The 23,378-nt window shown below is 51.6% G+C and overlaps 1 protein-coding gene across 1 annotated transcript in view; it reads left to right on the forward strand.

Annotated features, from left to right (window-relative positions):
• LOC139241316 (beta-adrenergic receptor kinase 1-like) overlaps nucleotides 1-23,378 on the forward strand; it is a gene marked incomplete at its 5' end in the record, with an annotated part of 114,114 nt that overhangs the window by 65,215 nt on the left and 25,521 nt on the right. Inside the window, 2 exons of the mRNA XM_070869945.1 lie at nucleotides 199-265; nucleotides 2,644-2,744. Of these exons, the coding sequence (XP_070726046.1) occupies nucleotides 199-265; nucleotides 2,644-2,744 (168 nt within the window). The remainder of the gene's footprint in view (nucleotides 1-198; nucleotides 266-2,643; nucleotides 2,745-23,378) is intronic.

Consider the following 23,378-nt stretch of genomic DNA (forward strand, 5'->3'; position numbering starts at 1 on the left):
CCCGTCTAATCCCACTCTTCCCCCTTTAATATCCCACCCAGTCTAATCCCACTCTCCCACTCACTCCCCGCACCCTTCAATATCTCACCCAGTCTCATCCCACTCTCCCACTCACTCCCCCGACCCTCGAACTTTTCTCGTCTGTAACCCCGCACTAACATGTGTCTCTCCCTCTCTTGCTCCTCCTGATTGCTACAGTCACACGCCATTTCATCTCAACAAGTCGGATGATAAAAGAACCATTAACCATCGCACACTGACCATGGTAAGGAAACGAGTGGCCTCAGGGTGAAGTGTGTGTGTGTGTGTCAGTGTGTGTGTGTGTGTCAGTGTGTGTGTGTGTCAGTGTGTGTGTGTGTGTCAATGTGTGTGTGTGTCAGTGTGTGTGTGTGTCAATGTGTGTGTGTGTGTCAATGTGTGTGTGTGTCAGTGTGTGTGTGTCAATTTATGTGCGTGTGTGTACCAACTGTGTGTATCTCTCTGTCTGTCTGTGTCTGTCTCTCTGTCTCTCTGTGTGTCTGTCTCTCTGTCTCTGTGTGTGCATGTGTCTGTGTGTGCACATGCGGAGTGAGTGTGTCTGTGTAGTGCAGTCTGAAGTCAGTATTGCAAACCCCTTCCCATTCACTCCCACTGTACACAATCCCAATGGACCCACACCCCTTCCCATTCCCTCCCAGTGTACACAATCCCAATGGACCCAAACCCCTTCCCATTCACTCCCATTGTACACAATCCCAATGGACCCAAACCCCTTCCCATTCACTCCCACTGTACACAATCCCAATGGACCCAAACCCCTTCCCATTCACTCCCACTGTACACAATCCCAATACACCCAAACCCTTTCCCATTCACTCACATTGTACACAATCCCAATGGACCCAAACCCCTTCCCATTCACTCCCACTGTACACAATCCCAATGGACACAAACACCTTCCCATTCACTCCCATTGTACACAATCCCAATGGACCCAAACCCCTTTCCATTCACTCCCACTGTACACAAACCCAATGGACCCAAACCCCTTCCCATTCACTCCCATTGTACACAATCCCAATGGACCCAAACCCCTTACCATTCATTCCCATTGTACACAATCCCAATGGACCCAAACCCCTTCCCATTCACTCCCATTGTACACAATCCCAATGGACCCAAACCCCTTCCCATTCATTCCCATTGTACACAATCCCAATGGACCCAAACCCCTTCCCATTCACTCCCACTGTACACAATCCCAATGGACCCAAACCCCTTCCCATTCACTCCCACTGTACACAAACCCAATGGACCCAAACCCCTTCCCATTCACTCCAATTGTACACAATTCCAATGGACCCAAACCCCCTTCCCATTCACTCCCATTGTACACAATCCCAATGGACCCACACCCCTTCCCATTCACTCCCACTGTACACAATCCCAATGGACCCAAACCCCTTCCCATTCACTCCCATTGTACACAATCCCAATGGACCCACACCCCTTCCCATTCACTCCCACTGTACACAATCCCAATGGACCCAAACCCCTTCCCATTCATTCCCATTGTACACAATCCCAATGGACCCACACCCCTTCCCATTCACTCCCACTGTACACAAACCCAATGGACCCAAACCCCTTCCCATTCACTCCCATTGTACACAATCCCAATGGACCCAAACCCCCTTCCCATTCACTCCCATTGTACACAATCCCAATGGACCCACACCCCTTCCCATTCACTCCCACTGTACACAATCCCAATGGACCCAAACCCCTTCCCATTCACTCCCATTGTGCACAATCCCAATGGACCCACACCCCTTCCCATTCACTCCCACTGTACACAATCCCAATGGACCCAAACCCCTTCCCATTCATTCCCATTGTACACAATCCCAATGGACCCACACCCCTTCCCATTCACTCCCATTGTACACAATACCAATGGACCCAAACCCCTTCCCATTTACTCCCACAGTACACAATCCCAATGGACCCAAACCTCTTCCCATACACTCCCATTGTACACAATCTCAATGGATCCAAACCTCTTCCCATTCACTCCCACCATGCACAATCCTAATGGACCCAAACCCCTTTCCTTTCACTCCCACTGTACATAATCCCAATGGATCCACACCCCTTCCCATTCACTCCCATTGTACACAATCCCAATGGACACAAACCCCTTCCCATTCATTCCCAAATAAGGCTAGAAATTGTAATTGTTCTCATTCATTGTTTCATTTTCTCCATTTTACACTCTGTCTCTCTCCGTCTCTCTCTCTCTCTGCCTCTCTAATTCATTCTGTCCACATCTATCTTTCCCTCACTCTACCACTGTCTGTCTCTCTCCCTCTCCATCTCTCTCTCTCTCTCTCTCTCTGTCTCTCTCTGTCTCTGTGTCTCTGCCTCTCTCTGTCTCTGTGTCTCTCTCTCTGTCTCTCTCTCTCTCTCTCTCTCTTCCATTCTCTCCGTCACGCTCTCCCTTTCTCTCTCCCTCCCTCCCTCTCTGCTTCTCTCTCCGTATCTCTCTCCCCTTTTCTCTCTCCGACTCTCTCTCCGTCACTCTCACTCCCTCTCTCACTCATTCTCTCTCTCTCACTTATTCTCTCTCTCTCTCTCTCCCTCTCTCTCTCCTTGCTCTCCAAGCCCCTCGATCTCTCGGTCTCCTTTTCTCCAGACCTGACATCACTGTTGAGAGGGCTGCTGGAGCGAGTCGTGAAGCGGAGGCTGAGATGCACCTCTCGGGGGTAAGTACCTGTCACTGCTGGCAATTCACCACATGCTCTGTGTGTGGGACTGAGAGACACCAGTCAGTGTACAGATATCTCCCTGAGGGAGAGGGGACTGAGAGACACAGGTCAGTGTACAGATATCTTCCTGAGGCAGAGGGACTGAGAGACACCAGTCAATGTACTGATATCTCCCTGAGGCAGAGGGACTGAGAGACACCAGTCAGTGTACAGATATCTCCCTCAGGAACAGAGGACTGAGAGACACCAGTCAGTGTACAGATATCTCCCTGACAGAGATGGACTGAGAGACACCAGTCAGTGCACAGATATCTCCCTGAGGGAGAGGGACTGAGAAACATAGAAACATAGAAACATAGAAAATAGGTGCAGGAGTAGGCCATTCGGCCCTTCTAGCCTGCACCGCCATTCAATGAGTTCATGGCTGAACATGCAACTTCAGTACCCCATTCCTGCTTTCTCACCATACCCCTTGATTCCCCTAGTAGTAAGGACTTCATCTAACTCCTTTTTGAATATATTTAGTGAATTGGCCTCAACAACTTTCTGTGGTAGAGAATTCCACAGGTTCACCACTCTCTGGGTGAAGAAATTCCTCCTCATCTCGGTCCTAAATGGCTTCCCTCTTATCCTTAGACTGTGTCCCCTGGTTCTGGACTTCCCCAACATTGGGAACATTCTTCCTGCATCTAACCTGTCTAACCCCGTCAGAATTTTAAACGTTTCTATGAGGTCCCCTCTCATTCTTCTGAACTCCAGTGAATACAAGCCCAGTTGATCCAGTCTTTCTTGATAGGTCAGTCCCACCATCCCGGGAATCAGTCTGGTGAACCTTCGCTGCACTCCCTCAATAGCAAGAATGTCCTTCCTCAGGTTAGGAGACCAAAACTGCACACAATACTCCAGGTGTGGCCTCACCAAGGCCCTGTACAATTGTAGCAACACCTCCCTGCCCTTGTACTCAAAGCCCCTCGCTATGAAGGCCATCATGCCATTTGCTTTCTTAACCGCCATCAGTCAGTGTACAGATATCTCCCTGAGAGAGAGGGGACTGAGAGACACCAGTCAGTATACAGATATCTCCCTGAGGGAGAGGGACTGAGAGACACCAGTCAGTGTACAGATATCTCCCTGAGGGAGAGGGGACTGAGAGACACCAGTCAGTGTACAGATATCTCCCTGAGGGAGAGGGACTGAGAGACACCAGTCAGTGTACAGATATCCCCCTGAGGGAGAGGGAATGAGAGACACCAGTCAGTATACAGATGTCTCCCTGAGGGACAGGGGACTGAGAGACACCAGTCAGTATACAGATATCACCCTGAGGGAGAGGGACTGAGAGACACCAGTCAGAGCACATATATCTCCCTGAGGGAGAGGGACTGAGAGACACCAGTCAGTGTGCAGATATATCCCGAAGGGAGAGGGGGCTGAGAGACACCAGTCAGTGTGCAGATATCTCCCTGAGGGAGAGGGGACTGAGAGACACCAGTCAGTGTACAGATATCTCCCTGAGGGACAGGGGACTGAGAGATACCAGTCTGTGTACAGATATCTCCCTGAGGGAGAGGGACTGAGAGACACCAGTCAGTGTACAGATATCTCCCTGAGGGAGAGGGACTGAGAGACACCAGTCAGTGTACTGATATCCCCCTGAGGGAGAGGGACTGAGAGACACCAGTCAGTATACAGATATCTCCCTGAGGGAGAGGGGACTGAGAGACACCAGTCAGTGTACAGATATCTCCCTGAGAGAGAGCGGACTGAGAGACACCAGTCAGTGTACAGATATCTCCCTGAGGGAGAGGGGACTGAGAGACACCAGTCAGTGTACAGATATCTCCCTGAGGCAGAGGGGACTGAGACACACCGGTCAGTGTACAGACATCTCCCAGAGGCAGAGGGACTGAGAGACACCAGTCAGTGTACAGATATCTCCCTGAGGGAGAGGGGATTGAGAGACACCAGTCAGTGTACAGATATCTCCCTGAGGGAGAGGGACTGAGAGACACCAGTCAGTGTACAGATATCTCCCTGAGGCAGAGGGACTGAGAGATACCAGTCAGTGTACAGATATCTCCCTGAGGGAGAGGGGACTGAGAGACACCAGTCAGTGTACAGATATCTCCCTGAGGGAGAGGGACTGAGAGACACCAGTCAGTGTACAGATATCTCCCTGAGGGAGAGGGGACTGAGAGACACCAGTCAGTGTACAGATATCTCCCTGAGGGAGAGGGACTGAGAGACACCAGTCAGTATACAGATATCTCCCTGAGGGAGAGGGGACTGAGAGACACCAGTCAGTGTACAGATATCTCCCTGAGAGAGAGCGGACTGAGAGACACCAGTCAGTGTACAGATATCTCCCTGAGGGAGAGGGGACTGAGAGACACCAGTCAGTGTACAGATATCTCCCTGAGGGAGAGGGGACTGAGACACACCGGTCAGTGTACAGACATCTCCCAGAGGCAGAGGTACTGAGAGACACCAGTCAGTGTGCAGATATCTCCCTGAGGGAGAGGGGACTGAGAGACACCAGTCAGTGTACAGATATCTCCCTGAGGGAGAGGGGACTGAGAGACACCAGTCAGTGTACAGATATCTCCCTGAGGCAGAGGGACTGAGAGACACCAGTCAGTGTACAGATATCTCCCTGAGGGAGAGGGGACTGAGAGACACCAGTCAGTGTACAGATATCTCCCTGAGGGAGAGGGACTGAGAGACACCAGTCAGTGTACAGATATCCCCCTGAGGGAGAGGGACTGAGAGACACCAGTCAGTATACAGATATCTCCCTGAGGGAGAGGGGACTGAGAGACACCAGTCAGTGTACAGATATCTCCCTGAGAGAGAGCGGACTGAGAGACACCAGTCAGTGTACAGATATCTCCCTGAGGGAGAGGGGACTGAGAGACACCAGTCAGTGTACAGATATCTCCCTGAGGCAGAGGGGACTGAGACACACCGGTCAGTGTACAGACATCTCCCAGAGGCAGAGGGACTGAGAGACACCAGTCAGTGTACAGATATCTCCCTGAGGGAGAGGGACTGAGAGACACCAGTCAGTGTACAGATATCTCCCTGAGGGAGAGGGGACTGAGAGACACCAGTCAGTGTACAGATATCTCCCTGAGGGAGAGGGACTGAGAAACACCAGTCAGTGTACAGATATCTCCCTGAGGGAGAGGGGACTGAGAGACACCAGTCAGTGTACAGATATCTCCCTGAGGGAGAGGTACTGAGAGACACCAGTCAGTGTACAGATAGCTCCCTGAGGGAGAGGGACTGAGAGACACCAGTCAGTGTACTGATATCCCCCTGAGGGAGAGGGACTGAGAGACACCAGTCAGTATACAGATATCTCCCTGAGGGAGAGGGGACTGAGAGACACCAGTCAGTGTACAGATATCTCCCTGAGAGAGAGCGGACTGAGAGACACCAGTCAGTGTACAGATATCTCCCTGAGGGAGAGGGGACTGAGAGACACCAGTCAGTGTACAGATATCTCCCTGAGAGAGAGGGGACTGAGACACACCGGTCAGTGTACAGACATCTCCCAGAGGCAGAGGTACTGAGAGACACCAGTCAGTGTACAGATATCTCCCTGAGGGAGAGGGGACTGAGAGACACCAGTCAGTGTACAGATATCTCCCTGAGGGAGAGGGGACTGAGAGACACCAGTCAGTGTACAGATATCTCCCTGAGGCAGAGGGACTGAGAGACACCAGTCAGTGTACAGATATCTCCCTGAGGGAGAGGGGACTGAGAGACACCAGTCAGTGTACAGATATCTCCCTGAGGGAGAGGGACTGAGAGACACCAGTCAGTGTACAGATATCTCCCTGAGGGAGAGGGGACTGAGAGACACCAGTCAGTGTACAGATATCTCCCTGAGGGAGAGGGACTGAGAGACACCAGTCAGTATACAGATATCTCCCTGAGGGACAGGGGACTGAGAGACACCGGTCAGTGTACAGATATATCACTGAGAGAGAGGACTGAGAGACACCAGTCAGTGTACAGATATCTCCCTGAGGGAGAGGGGACTGAGAGACACCAGTCAGTGTACAGATATCTCCCTGAGGGAGAGGGGACTGAGAGACACCAGTCAGTGTACAGATATCTCCCTGAGGGAGAGGGGACTGAGAGACACCAGTCAGTGTACAGATATCTCCCTGCGGCAGAGGGGACTGAGACACACCGGTCAGTGTACAGACATCTCCCAGAGGGAGAGGGACTGAGAAACATAGAAACATAGAAACATAGAAAATAGGTGCAGGAGTAGGCCATTCGGCCCTTCTAGCCTGCACCGCCATTCAATGAGTTCATGGCTGAACATGCAACTTCAGTACCCCATTCCTGCTTTCTCACCATACCCCTTGATTCCCCTAGTAGTAAGGACTTCATCTAACTCCTTTTTGAATATATTTAGTGAATTGGCCTCAACAACTTTCTGTGGTGGAGAATTCCACAGGTTCACCACTCTCTGGGTGAAGAAATTCCTCCTCATTTCGGTCCTAAATGGCTTCCCTCTTATCCTTAGACTGTGTCCCCTGGTTCTGGACTTCCCCAACATTGGGAACATTCTTCCTGCATCTAACCTGTCTAACCCCGTCAGAATTTTAAACGTTTCTATGAGGTCCCCTCTCATTCTTCTGAACTCCAGTGAATACAAGTCCAGTTGATCCAGTCTTTCTTGATAGGTCAGTCCCACCATCCCGGGAATCAGTCTGGTGAACCTTCGCTGCACTCCCTCAATAGCAAGAATGTCCTTCCTCAGGTTAGGAGACCAAAACTGTACACAATACTCCAGGTGTGGCCTCACCAAGGCCCTGTACAATTGTAGCAACACCTCCCTGCCCTTGTACTCAAATCCCCTCGCTATGAAGGCCATCATGCCATTTGCTTTCTTAACCGCCATCAGTCAGTGTACAGATATCTCCCTGAGAGAGAGGGGACTGAGAGACACCAGTCAGTTTCCAGATATCTCCCTGAGGGAGAGGGACTGAGAGACACCAGTCAGTGTACAGATATCTCCCTGAGGGAGAGGGGACTGAGAGACACCAGTCAGTGTACAGATATCTCCCTGAGGGAGAGGGACTGAGAGACACCAGTCAGTGTACAGATATCCCCCTGAGGGAGAGGGAATGAGAGACACTAGTCAGTATACAGATGTCTCCCTAAGGGACAGGGGACTGAGAGACACCAGTCAGTATACAGATATCACCCTGAGGGAGAGGGACTGAGAGACACCAGTCAGAGCACATATATCTCCCTGAGGGAGAGGGACTGAGAGACACCAGTCAGTGTACAGATATATCCCTAAGGGAGAGGGGGCTGAGAGACACCAGTCAGTGTACAGATATCTCCCTGAGGGAGAGGGGACTGAGAGACACCAGTCAGTGTGCAGATATCTCCCTGAGGGACAGGGGACTGAGAGATACCAGTCTGTGTACAGATATCTCCCTGAGGGAGAGGGACTGAGAGACACCAGACAGTGTACAGATATCTCCCTGAGGGAGAGGGACTGAGAGACACCAGTCAGTGTACTGATATCCCCCTGAGGGAGAGGGACTGAGAGACACCAGTCAGTATACAGATATCTCCCTGAGGGAGAGGGGACTGAGAGACACCAGTCAGTGTACAGATATCTCCCTGAGAGAGAGCGGACTGAGAGACACCAGTCAGTGTACAGATATCTCCCTGAGGGAGAGGGGACTGAGAGACACCAGTCAGTGTACAGATATCTCCCTGAGGCAGAGGGGACTGAGACACACCGGTCAGTGTACAGACATCTCCCAGAGGCAGAGGGACTGAGAGACACCAGTCAGTGTACAGATATCTCCCTGAGGGAGAGGGGACTGAGAGACACCAGTCAGTGTACAGATATCTCCCTGAGGGAGAGGGACTGAGAGACACCAGTCAGTGCACAGATATCTCCCTGAGGGAGAGGGACTGAGAGACACCAGTCAGTGTACAGATATCTCCCTGAGGGAGAGGGGACTGAGAGACACCAGTCAGTGTACAGATATCTCCCTGAGGGAGAGGGACTGAGAGACACCAGTCAGTATACAGATATCTCCCTGAGGGACAGGGGACTGAGAGACACCGGTCAGTGTACAGATATATCCCTGAGAGAGAGGGGACTGAGAGATACCAGTCAGTGTACAGATATCTCCCTGAGGGAGAGGGGACTGAGAGACACCAGTCAGTGTACAGATATCTCCCTGAGGGAGAGGGGACTGAGAGACACCAGTCAGTGTACAGATATCTCCCTGAGGGAGAGGGGACTGAGAGACACCAGTCAGTGTACAGATATCTCCCTGCGGCAGAGGGGACTGAGACACACCGGTCAGTGTACAGACATCTCCCAGAGGGAGAGGGACTGAGAAACATAGAAACATAGAAACATAGAAAATAGGTGCAGGAGTAGGCCATTCGACCCTTCTACCCTGCACCGCCATTCAATGAGTTCATGGCTGAACATGCAACTTCAGTACCCCATTCCTGCTTTCTCACCATACCCCTTGATTCCCCTAGTAGTAAGGACTTCATCTAACTCCTTTTTGAATATATTTAGTGAATTGGCCTCAACAACTTTCTGTGGTAGAGAATTCCACAGGTTCACCACTCTCTGGGTGAAGAAATTCCTCCTCATCTCGGTCCTAAATGGCTTCCCTCTTATCCTTAGACTGTGTCCCCTGGTTCTGGACTTCCCCAACATTGGGAACATTCTTCCTGCATCTAACCTGTCTAACCCCGTCAGAATTTTAAACGTTTCTATGAGGTCCCCTCTCATTCTTCTGAACTCCAGTGAATACAAGCCCAGTTGATCCAGTCTTTCTTGATAGGTCAGTCCCACCATCCCGGGAATCAGTCTGGTGAACCTTCGCTGCACTCCCTCAATAGCAAGAATGTCCTTCCTCAGGTTAGGAGACCAAAACTGTACACAATACTCCAGGTGTGGCCTCACCAAGGCCCTGTACAATTGTAGCAACACCTCCCTGCCCTTGTACTCAAATCCCCTCGCTATGAAGGCCATCATGCCATTTGCTTTCTTAACCGCCATCAGTCAGTGTACAGATATCTCCCTGAGAGAGAGGGGACTGAGAGACACCAGTCAGTATACAGATATCTCCCTGAGGGAGAGGGACTGAGAGACACCAGTCAGTGTACAGATATCTCCCTGAGGTAGAGGGGACTGAGAGACACCAGTCAGTGTACAGATATCTCCCTGAGGGAGAGGGACTGAGAGACACCAGTCAGTGTACAGATATCCCCCTGAGGGAGAGGGAATGAGAGACACCAGTCAGTATACAGATGTCTCCCTGAGGGACAGGGGACTGAGAGACACCAGTCAGTATACAGATATCACCCTGAGGGAGAGGGACTGAGAGACACCAGTCAGAGCACATATATCTCCCTGAGGGAGAGGGACTGAGAGACACCAGTCAGTGTACAGATATATCCCTAAGGGAGAGGGGGCTGAGAGACACCAGTCAGTGTACAGATATCTCCCTGAGGGAGAGGGGACTGAGAGACACCAGTCAGTGTACAGATATCTCCCTGAGGGACAGGGGACTGAGAGATACCAGTCTGTGTACAGATATCTCCCTGAGGGAGAGGGACTGAGAGACACCAGTCAGTGTACAGATATCTCCCTGAGGGAGAGGGACTGAGAGACACCAGTCAGTGTACTGATATCCCCCTGAGGGAGAGGGACTGAGAGACACCAGTCAGTCTACAGATATCTCCCTGAGGGAGAGGGGACTGAGAGACACCAGTCAGTGTACAGATATCTCCCTGAGAGAGAGCGGACTGAGAGACACCAGTCAGTGTACAGATATCTCCCTGAGGGAGAGGGGACTGAGAGACACCAGTCAGTGTACAGATATCTCCCTGAGGCAGAGGGGACTGAGACACACCGGTCAGTGTACAGACATCTCCCAGAGGCAGAGGGACTGAGAGACACCAGTCAGTGTACAGATATCTCCCTGAGGGAGAGGGGACTGAGAGACACCAGTCAGTGTACAGATATCTCCCTGAGGGAGAGGGACTGAGAGACACCAGTCAGTGTACAGATATCTCCCTGAGGGAGAGGGACTGAGAGACACCAGTCAGTGTACAGATATCTCCCTGAGGGAGAGGGGACTGAGAGACACCAGTCAGTGTACAGATATCTCCCTGAGGGAGAGGGACTGAGAGACACCAGTCAGTAAACAGATATCTCCCTGAGGGACAGGGGACTGAGAGACACCGGTCAGTGTACAGATATATCCCTGAGAGAGAGGGGACTGAGAGACACCAGTCAGTGTACAGATATCTCCCTGAGGGAAAGGGGACTGAGAGACACCAGTCAGTGTACAGACATCTCCCAGAGGCAGAGGGACTGAGAGACACCAGTCAGTGCACAGATATCTCCCTGAGAGAGAGGGGACTGAGAGACACCAGTCAGTATACAGATATCTCCCTGAGGGAGAGGGACTGAGAGACACCAGTCAGAGTACAGATATCCCCCTGAGGGAGAGGGTCTGAGAGACACCAGTCAGTGTACAGATATCTCCCTGAGAGAGAGGGGACTGAGAGACACCAGTCAGAGTACAGATATCCCCCTGAGGGAGAGGGTCTGAGAGACACCAGTCAGTGTACAGATATCTCCCTGAGAGAGAGGGGACTGAGAGACACCAGTCAGTGTACAGATATCTCCCTGAGGGAGAGGGACTGAGAGACACCAGTCAGTGTACAGATATCTCCCTGAGGGAGAGGGGACTGAGAGACACCAGTCAGTGTACAAATATCTCCCTGAGGGAGAGACTGAGAGACACCAGTCAGTATACAGGTAGCTCCCTGAGGGAGAGACTGAGAGACACCAGTCAGTATACAGGTAGCTCCCTGAGGGAGAGGGGACTGAGAGACACCAGTCAGTGTACAGATATCTTCCTGAGGGAGAGGGACTGAGAGACACCAGTCAGTGTACAGATATCTTCCTGAGGGAGAGGGACTGAGAGACACCAGTCAGTGTACAGATATCTCCCTGAGGGAGAGGGACTGAGAGACACCGGTCAGTGTACAGATATCTCGCTGACGGAGATGGACTGAGAGACACCAGTCAGTGTACAGGTGTCTCCCTGAGGGAGAGCGACATAGAGACACCAGTCAATGTACAGATATCTCCCTGAGGCAGAGGAACTGATAGACACCAGTCAATGTACAGATATCTTCCTGAGGGAAAGGGACTGAGAGACACCAGTCAGTGTACAGATATCTCCCTGAGGAACAGAGGACTGAGAGACACCAGTCAGTGCACAGATATCTCCCTGAGGGAGTGCGACTGAGAGACACCAGTCAATGTACAGATATCTTGCCGAGGGAGAGGGGACTGAGAGACACCAAGTCAGTGTACAGATGTCTCCCTGAGAGAGAGGGACTTAGAGACACCAGTCAGTGTACAGATATCTCCCTGAGGAAGAGGGGACTGAGAGACACCAGTCAGTGTACAGATATCTCCCAGAGGGAGAGGGACTGAGAGACACCAATCAGTGTACAGATATCTCCCTGAGGGAGAGGGGACTGAGAGACACCAGTCAGTGTACAGATATCTCCCTGAGGGAGAGGGGACTGAGAGACACCATTCAGTGTACACATATCTCCCTGAGGGAGAGGGACTGAGAGACATTAGTCACTATACAGAGATCTCCCTGAGGCAGAGGGACTGAGAGACACCAGTCAATGTACAGATATCTCCCTGAGGGAGAGGGGACTGAGAGACACAGGTCAGTGTACAGATATCTCCCTGAGGGAGAGGGACTGAGAGACATCAGTCAGTGTACAGATATCCCCCTGAGGGAGAGGGACTGAGAGACACCAGTCAGTATTCAGATATCACCCTGAGGGAGAGGGACTGAGAGACACCAGTCAGTGTACATATATCTCCCGAAGGGAGAGGGACTGAGAGACACCAGTCAGTGTACAGATATATCCCTGAGGCAGAGGGGACTGAGAGACACCAGTCAGTGTACAGATATCTCCCTGAGGGAGAGGGGACTGAGAGACACCAGTCAGTGTACAGATATCTCCCTGAGGGAGAGGGACTGAGAGATACCAGTCTGTGTACAGATATCTCCCTGAGGGAGAGGGACTGAGAGACACCAGTCAGTGTACAGATATCTCCCTGAGGGAGAGGGACTGAGAGACACCAGTCAGTGTACAGATATCCCCCTGAGGGAGAGGGGACTGAGAGACACCAGTCAGTGTACAGGTATCTCCCTGAGGCAGAGGGACTGAGAGACACCAGTCAGTATACAGATATCTCGCTGAGGGAGAGGGACTGAGAGACACCAGTCAGTGTACAGATATCTCCCTGAGGGAGAGGGACTGAGAGACACCAGTCAGTGTACAGATATCTCCCTGAGGGAGAGGGACTGAGAGACACCAGTCAGTATACAGATATCTCCCTGAGGGACAGGGGACTGAGAGACACCGGTCAGTGTACAGACATCTCCCAGAGGGAGAGGGACTGAGAAACATAGAAATATAGAAACATAGAAAATAGGTGCAGGAGTAGGCCATTCGGCCCTTCTAGCCTGCACCGCCATTCAATGAGTTCATGGCTGAACATGCAACTTCAGTACCCCATTCCTGCTTTCTCACCATACCCCTTGATTCCCCTAGTAGTAAGGACTTCATCTAACTCCTTTTTGAATATATTTCGTGAATTGGCCTCAACAACTTTCTGTGGTAGAGAATTCCACAGGTTCACCACTCTCTGGGTGAAGAAATTCCTCCTCATCTCGGTCCTAAATGGCTTCCCTCTTATCCTTAGACTGTGTCCCCTGGTTCTGGACTTCCCCAACATTGGGAACATTCTTCCTGCATCTAACCTGTCTAACCCCGTCAGAATTTTAAACGTTTCTATGAGGTCCCCTCTCATTCTTCTGAACTCCAGTGAATACAAGCCCAGTTGATCCAGTCTTTCTTGATAGGTCAGTCCCACCATCCCGGGAATCAGTCTGGTGAACCTTCGCTGCACTCCCTCAATAGCAAGAATGTCCTTCCTCAGGTTAGGAGACCAAAACTGTACACAATACTCCAGGTGTGGCCTCACCAAGGCCCTGTACAATTGTAGCAACACCTCCCTGCCCTTGTACTCAAATCCCCTCGCTATGAAGGCCATCATGCCATTTGCTTTCTTAACCGCCATCAGTCAGTGTACAGATATCTCCCTGAGAGAGAGGGGACTGAGAGACACCAGTCAGTGTACAGATATCTGCCTGAGGGAGAGGGGACTGAGAGACACCAGTCAGTGTACAGATATCCCCCTGAGGGAGAGGGAATGAGAGACACCAGTCAGTATACAGATGTCTCCCTGAGGGACAGGGGACTGAGAGACACCAGTCAGTATACAGATATCACCCTGAGGGAGAGGGACTGAGAGACACCAGTCAGAGCACATATATCTCCCTGAGGGAGAGGGACTGAGAGACACCAGTCAGTGTACAGATATATCCCTGAGGGAGAGGGGGCTGAGAGACACCAGTCAGTGTACAGATATCTCCCTGAGGGAGAGGGGACTGAGAGACACCAGTCAGTGTACAGATATCTCACTGAGGAAGAGGGGACTGAGAGACACCAGTCAGTGTACAGATATCTCCCAGAGGGAGAGGGACTGAGAGACACCAATCAGTGTACAGATATCTCCCTGAGGGAGAGGGGACTGAGAGACACCAGTCAGTGTACAGATATCTCCCTGAGGGAGAGGGGACTGAGAGACACCAGTCAGTGTACAGTTATCTCCCTGAGGGAGAGAGACTGAGAGACACCAGTCAGTGTTCAGATAACACCCTGAGGGAGAGGGGACTGAGAGACACCAGTCAGTGTACAGATATCTCCCTGAGGGAGAGGGGACTGAGAGACACCAGTCAATGTACAGATATCTCCCTGACGCAGAGGGACTGAGAGACACCAGTCAATGTATAGATATCCGCCTTAGGGATAGGGACTGAGAGACACCAGTCAGTGTACACATATCTCCCTGAGGGAGAGGGACTGAGAGACATTAGTCACTATACAGAGATCTCCCTGAGGCAGAGGGACTGAGAGACACCAGTCAATGTACAGATATCTCCCTGAGGGAGAGGGGACTGAGAGACACAGGTCAGTGTACAGATATCTCCCTGAGGGAGAGGGACTGAGAGACCTCAGTCAGTGTACAGATATCCCCCTGAGGGAGAGGGACTGAGAGACACCAGTCAGTATTCAGATATCACCCTGAGGGAGAGGGACTGAGAGACACCAGTCAGTGTACATATATCTCCCGAAGGGAGAGGGACTGAGAGACACCAGTCAGTGTACAGATATATCCCTGAGGCAGAGGGGACTGAGAGACACCAGTCAGTGTACAGATATCTCCCTGAGGGAGAGGGGACTGAGAGACACCAGTCAGTGTACAGATATCTCCCTGAGGGAGAGGGACTGAGAGATACCAGTCTGTGTACAGATATCTCCCTGAGGGAGAGGGACTGAGAGACACCAGTCAGTGTACAGATATCTCCCTGAGGGAGAGGGACTGAGAGACACCAGTCAATGTACAGGTATCTCCCTGAGGCAGAGGGACTGAGAGACACCAGTCAGTATACAGATATATCCCTAAGGGAGAGGGGGCTGAGAGACACCAGTCAGTGTACAGATATCTCCCTGAGGGAGAGGGGACTGAGAGACACCAGTCAGTGTACAGATATCTCCCTGAGGGACAGGGGACTGAGAGATACCAGTCTGTGTACAGATATCTCACTGAGGGAGAGGGACTGAGAGACACCAGTCAGTGTACAGATATCTCCCTGAGGGAGAGGGACTGAGAGACACCAGTCAGTGTACTGATATCCCCCTGAGGGTGAGGGACTGAGAGACACCAGTCAGTATACAGATATCTCCCTGAGGGAGAGGGGACTGAGAGACACCAGTCAGTGTACAGATATCTCCCTGAGAGAGAGCGGACTGAGAGACACCAGTCAGTGTACAGATATCTCCCTGAGGGAGAGGGGACTGAGAGACACCAGTCAGTGTACAGATATCTCCCTGAGGCAGAGGGGACTGAGACACACCGGTCAGTGTACAGACATCTCCCAGAGGCAGAGGGACTGAGAGACACCAGTCAGTGTACAGATATCTCCCTGAGGGAGAGGGGACTGAGAGACACCAGTCAGTGTACAGATATCTCCCTGAGGGAGAGGGGACTGAGAGACACCAGACAGTGTATAGATATCTTCCTGAGGGAGAGGGACTGAGAGACACCAGTCAGAGTACAGATATCCCCCTGAGGGAGAGGGACTGAGAGACACCAATCAGTGTACAGATATCTCGCTGAGGGAGAGGGGACTGAGAGACACCAGTCAGTGGACAGATATCCCCCTGAGGGAGAGGGACTGAGAGACACCAGTCAGTGTACAGATATCTCACTGAGAGAGAGGGTCTGAGAGACACCAGTCAGTGTACAGATATCTCCCTGAGAGAGAGGGGACTGAGAGACACCAGTCAGTGTACAGATATCTCCCTGGGCAAGAAGGACTGAGAGACACCAGTCAGTGTACAGATATCTCCCTGAGGGAGAGGGGACTGAGAGACACCAGTGAGTGCACAAATATCTCCCTGAGGGAGAGACTGAGAGACACCAGTCAGTATACAGGTAGCTCCCTGAGGGAGAGACTGAGAGACACCAGTCAGTATACAGGTAGCTCCCTGAGGGAGAGGGGACTGAGAGACACCAGTCAGTGTACAGATATCTCCTTGAGGAACAGATGACTAAGAGTCACCGGTCAGTGTACAGATATCCCCCTGAGGGAGAGGGACTGAGAGACACCAGTCAATGTACAGATATCCCCCTGAGGGTGAGGGGACTGAGAGACACAGGTCAGTGTACAGGTATCTCCCTGAGGGAGAGCGACATAGAGACACCAGTCAATGTACAGAGATCTCCCTGAGGCAGAGGAACTGATAGACACCAGTCAATGTACAGATATCTTCCTGAGGGAAAGGGACTGAGAGACACCAGTCAGTGTACAGATATCTCCCTGAGGAACAGAGGACTGAGAGACACCAGTCAGTGCACAGATATCTCCCTGAGGGAGTGCGACTGAGAGACACCAGTCAATGTACAGATATCTCCCTGAGGGAGAGGGGACTGAGAGACACCAGTCAGTGTACAGATATCTCCCTGAGAGAGAGGGACTGAGAGACACCAGTCAGTGTACAGATATCTCCCTGAGAGAGAGGGACTGAGAGACACCAGTCAATGTACAGATATCTCCCTGACGCAGAGGGACTGGGAGACACCAGTCAATATACAGATATCTGCCTGAGGGAGAGGGACTGAGAGACACCAATCAGTGTACAGATATCTCCCTGAGGGAGAGAGGACTGAGAGACACCAGTCAGTGTACAGATATCTCCCTGAGGGAGAGGGGACTGAGAGACACCAGTCAGTGTACAGATATCTCCCTGAGGGAGAGAGACTGAGAGACACCAGTCAGTGTACAGATATCTCCCTGAGGGAGAGGGACTGAGAGACACCAGTCAATGTACAGATATCTCCCTGAGGGAGAGGGACTGAGAAACACCAGTCAATGTATAGATATCCGCCTTAGGGATAGGGACTGAGAGACACCAGTCAGTGTACACATATCTCCCTGAGGGAGAGGGACTGAGAGACATTAGTCACTATACAGAGATCTCCCTGAGGCAGAGGGATTGTGAGACACCAGTCAATGTACAGATATCTCCCTGAGGGAGAGGGGACTGAGAGACACAGGTCAGTGTACAGATATCTCCCTGAGGGAGAGGGACTGAGAGACATCAGTCAGTGTACAGATATCCCCCTGAGGGAGAGGGACTGAGAGACACCAGTCAGTATTCAGATATCTCCCAGTGGCAGAGGGACTGAGAGACACCAGTCAGTGTACATATATCTCCCGAAGGGAGAGGGACTGAGAGACACCAGTCAGTGCACAGATATATCCCTGAGGCAGAGGGGACTGAGAGACACCAGTCAGTGTACAGATATCTCCCTGAGGGAGAGGGGACTGAGAGACACCAGTCAGTGTACAGATATCTCCCTGAGGGAGAGGGACTGAGAGATACTAGTCTGTGTACAGATATCTCCCTGAGGGAGAGGGACTGAGAGACACCAGTCAGTGTACAGATATCTCCCTGAGGGAGAGGGACTGAGAGACACCAGTCAGTGTACAGATATCCCCCTGAGGGAGAGGGGACTGAGAGACACCAGTCAGTGTACAGGTATCTCCCTGAGGCAGAGGGACTGAGAGACACCAGTCAGTATACAGATATCTCCCTGAGGGAGTGGGACTGAGAGACACCAGTCAGTGTACAGATATATCCCTGAGAGAGAGGGGACTGAGAGACACCAGTCAGTGTACAGATATCTCCCTGAGGGAGAGGGGACTGAGAGACACCAGTCAGTGTACAGATATCTCCCTGAGGGAGAGGGGACTGAGAGACACCAGTCAGTGTACAGATATCTCCCTGAGGGAGAGGGGACTGAGAGACACCAGTCAGTGTACAGATATCTCCCTGCGGCAGAGGGGACTGAGACACACCGGTCAGTGTACAGACATCTCCCAGAGGGAGAGGGACTGAGAAACATAGAAACATAGAAACATAGAAAATAGGTGCAGGAGTAGGCCATTCGGCCCTTCTAGCCTGCACCACCATTCAATGAGTTCATGGCTGAACATGCAACTTCAGTACCCCATTCCTGCTTTCTCACCATACCCCTTGATTCCCCTAGTAGTAAGGACTTCATCTAACTCCTTTTTGAATATATTTAGTGAATTGGCCTCAACAACTTTCTGTGGTAGAGAATTCCACAGGTTCACCACTCTCTGGGTGAAGAAATTCCTCCTCATCTCGGTCCTAAATGGCTTCCCTCTTATCCTTAGACTGTGTCCCCTGGTTCTGGACTTCCCCAACATTGGGAACATTCTTCCTGCATCTAACCTGTCTAACCCCGTCAGAATTTTAAACGTTTCTATGAGGTCCCCTCTCATTCTTCTGAACTCCAGTGAATACAAGCCCAGTTGATCCAGTCTTTCTTGATAGGTCAGTCCCACCATCCCGGGAATCAGTCTGGTGAACCTTCGCTGCACTCCCTCAATAGCAAGAATGTCCTTCCTCAGGTTAGGAGACCAAAACTGCACACAATACTCCAGGTGTGGCCTCACCAAGGCCCTGTACAATTGTAGCAACACCTCCCTGCCCTTGTACTCAAATCCCCTCGCTATGAAGGCCATCATGCCATTTGCTTTCTTAACCACCATCAGTCAGTGTACAGATATCTCCCTGAGAGAGAGGGGACTGAGAGACACCAGTCAGTATACAGATATCTCCCTGAGGGAGAGGGACTGAGAGACACCAGTCAGTGTACAGATATCTCCCTGAGGGAGAGGGGACTGAGAGACACCAGTCAGTGTACAGATATCTCCCTGAGGGAGAGGGACTGAGAGACACCAGTCAGTGTACAGATATCCCCCTGAGGGAGAGGGAATGAGAGACACCAGTCAGTATACAGATGTCTCCCTGAGGGACAGGGGACTGAGAGACACCAGTCAGTATACAGATATCACCCTGAGGGAGAGGGACTGAGAGACACCAGTCAGAGCACATATATCTCTTTGAGGGAGAGGGACTGAGAGACACCAGTCAGTGTACAGATATATCCCTGAGGGAGAGGGGGCTGAGAGACACCAGTCAGTGTACAGATATCTCCCTGAGGGAGAGGGGACTGAGAGACACCAGTCAGTGTACAGATATCTCCCTGAGGGACAGGGGACTGAGAGATACCAGTCTGTGTACAGATATCTCCCTGAGGGAGAGGGACTGAGAGACACCAGTCAGTGTACAGATATCTCCCTGAGGGAGAGGGACTGAGAGACACCAGTCAGTGTACAGATATCCCCCTGAGGGAGAGGGACTGAGAGACACCAGTCAGTATACAGATATCTCCCTGAGGGAGAGGGGACTGAGAGACACCAGTCAGTGTACAGATATCTCCCTGAGAGAGAGCGGACTGAGAGACACCAGTCAGTGTACAGATATCTCCCTGAGAGAGAGGGGACTGAGAGACACCAGTCAGTGTACAGATATCTCCCTGAGGTAGAGGGGACTGAGAGACACCAGTCAGTGTGCAGATATCTTCCTGAGGGAGAGACTGAGAGACACCAGTCAGTGTACAGATATCTCCCTGAGGGAGAGGGGACTGAGAGACACCAGTCAGTGTGCAGATATCTTCCTGAGGGAGAGACTGAGAGACACCAGTCAGTGTACAGATATCTCCCTGAGGGAGAGGGGACTGAGAGACACCAGTCAGTGTACAGATATCTCCCTGAGGCAGAGGGACTGAGAGACACCAGTCAGTGTACTGATATCTCACTGAGAGAGAGGGTCTGAGAGACACCAGTCAGTGTACAGATATCTCCCTGAGAGAGAGGGGACTGAGAGGCACCAGTCAGTGTACAGATATCTCCCTGAGCAAGAAGGACTGAGAGACACCAGTCAGTGTACAGATATCTCCCTGAGGGAGAGGGGACTGAGAGACACCAGTCAGTGTACAGATATCTCCCTGAGGGAGAGGGGACTGAGAGACACCAGTCAGTGTACAGATATCCCCCTGAGGGAGAGGGGGCTGAGAGACACCAGTCAATGTACAGATATCTCCCTGAGGGAGAGGGGACTGAGAGACACCAGTCAGTGTACAAATATCTCCATGAGGGAGAGACTGAGAGACACCAGTCAGTATACAGGTAGCTCCCTGAGGGAGAGGGGACTGAGAGACACCAGTCAGTGTACAGATACCTTCCTGAGGGAGAGGGACCGAGAGACACCAGTCAGTGTACAGATATCTCCCTGAGGGAGAGGGACTGAGAGACACCAGTCAGTGTACAGATATCCCCCTGAGGGAGAGGGACTGAGAGACACCAGTCAATGTACAGATATCCCCCTGAGGGAGAGGGACTGAGAGACACCAGTCAATGTACAGATATCCCCCTGAGGGAGAGGAGACTGAGAGACACAGGTCAGTGTACAGATATCTCCCTGAGCAAGAAGGACTGAGAGACACCAGTCAGTGTACAGGTATCTCCCTGAGGGAGAGCGACATAGAGACACCAGTCAATGTACAGATATCTCCCTGAGGCAGAGGAACTGATAGACACCAGTCAATGTACAGATATCTTCCTGAGGGAAAGGGACTGAGAGACACCAGTCAGTGTACAGATATTTCCCTGAGGAACAGAGGACTGAGAGACACCAGTCAGTGCACAGATATATCCCTGAGGGAGTGCGACTGAGAGACACCAGTCAATGTACAGATATCTTGCCGAGGGAGAGGGGACTGAGAGACACCAAGTCAGTGTACAGATGTTTCCCTGAGAGAGAGGGACTTAGAGACAACAGTCAGTGTACAGATATCTCCCTGAGAGAGAGGGACTGAGAGACACCAGTCAATGTACAGATATCTCCCTGAGGGAGAGGGGACTGAGAGACACCAGTCAGTGTACAGATATCTCCCTGAGGGAGAGGGGACTGAGAGACACCAGTCAGTGTACAGATATCTCCCTGAGAGAGAGGGACTGAGAGACACCAGTCAGTGTACAGATATCTCCCTGAGAGAGAGGGACTGAGAGACACCAGTCAATGTACAGATATCTCCCTGACGCAGAGGGACTGAGAGACACCAGTCAATATACAGATATCTCCCTGAGGAACAGAGGACTGAGAGACACCTATCAGTGTACAGATATCTCCCTGAGGGAGAGGGGACTGAGAGACACCAGTCAGTGTACAGATATCTCCCTGAGGGAGAGGGGACTGAGAGACACCAGTCAGTGTACAGATATCTCCCTGAGGGAGAGAGACTGGGAGACACCAGTCAGTGTACAGATATCTCCCTGAGGGAGAGGGACTGAGAGACACCAGTCAATGTACAGATATCTCCCTGAGGGAGAGGGAATGAGAGACACCAGTCAATGTATAGATATCCGCCTTAGGGATAGGGACTGAGAGACACCAGTCAGTGTACACATATCTCCTTGAGGGAGAGGGACTGAGAGACATTAGTCGCTATACAGAGATCTCCCTGAGGCAGAGGGACTGAGAGACACCAGTCAGTGTTCAGATAACACCCTGAGGGAGAGGGGACTGAGAGACACCAGTCAGTGTACAGATATCTCCCTGAGGCAGAGGGACTGAGAGACACCAGTCAATGTACAGATATCTCCCTGAGGCAGAGGGACTGAGAGACACCAGTCAGTGTACAGATATCTCCCTGAGGAACAGAGGACTGAGAGACACCAGTCAGTGTACAGATATCTCCCTGACGGAGATGGACTGAGAGACACCAGTCAGTGCACAGATATCCCCCTGAGGGAGAGGGACTGAGAGACACCAGTCAGTGTACAGATTGCTCCCTGAGGGAGAGGGACTGAGAGACACCAGTCAGTGTACAGATATCTCCCTGAGGGAGAGAGACTGAGAGACACCAGTCAGTGTACAGATATCTCCCTGAAGGAGAGGGACTGAGAGACACCAGTCAATGTACAGATATCTCCCTGAGGGAGAGGGACTGAGAGACACCAGTCAATGTATAGATATCCGCCTTAGGGATAGGGACTGAGAGACACCAGTCAGTGTACACATATCTCCTTGAGGGAGAGGGACTGAGAGACATTAGTCGCTATACAGAGATCTCCCTGAGGCAGAGGGACTGAGAGACACCAGTCAGTGTTCAGATAACACCCTGAGGGAGAGGGGACTGAGAGACACCAGTCAGTGTACAGATATCTCCCTGAGGCAGAGGGACTGAGAGACACCAGTCAATGTACAGATATCTCCCTGAGGGAGAGGGGACTGAGAGACACAGGTCAGTGTACAGATATCTCCCTGAGGCAGAGGGACTTAGAGACACCAGTCAATGTACAGATATCTCCCTGAGGCAGAGGGACTGAGAGACACCAGTCAGTGTACAGATATCTCCCTGAGGAACAGAGGACTGAGAGACACCAGTCAGTGTACAGATATCTCCCTGACGGAGATGGACTGAGAGACACCAGTCAGTGCACAGATATCCCCCTGAGGGAGAGGGACTGAGAGACACCAGTCAGTGTACAGATTGCTCCCTGAGGGAGAGGGACTGAGAGACACCAGTCAGTGTACAGATATCTCCCTGAGAGAGAGGGGACTGAGAGACACCAGTCAGTGTACAGATATCTCCCTGAGGGAGAGGGACTGAGAGACACCAGTCAGTGTACAGATATCTCCCTGAGGGAGAGGGACTGAGAGACATCAGTCAGTGTACAGATATCCCCCTGAGGGAGAGGGACTGAGAGACACCAGTCAGTATTCAGATATCACCCTGAGGGAGAGGGACTGAGAGACACCAGTCAGTGTACATATATCTCCCGAAGGGAGAGGGACTGAGAGACACCAGTCAGTGTACAGATATATCCCTGAGGCAGAGGGGACTGAGAGACACCAGTCAGTGTACAGATATCTCCCTGAGGGAGAGGGGACTGAGAGACACCAGTCTGTGTACAGATATCTCCCTGAGGGAGAGGGACTGAGAGA

The sequence above is a fragment of the Pristiophorus japonicus genome, unplaced genomic scaffold, assembly GCF_044704955.1.
Source record: "Pristiophorus japonicus isolate sPriJap1 unplaced genomic scaffold, sPriJap1.hap1 HAP1_SCAFFOLD_1036, whole genome shotgun sequence".
Lineage (NCBI taxonomy): Eukaryota > Metazoa > Chordata > Chondrichthyes > Pristiophoridae > Pristiophorus > Pristiophorus japonicus.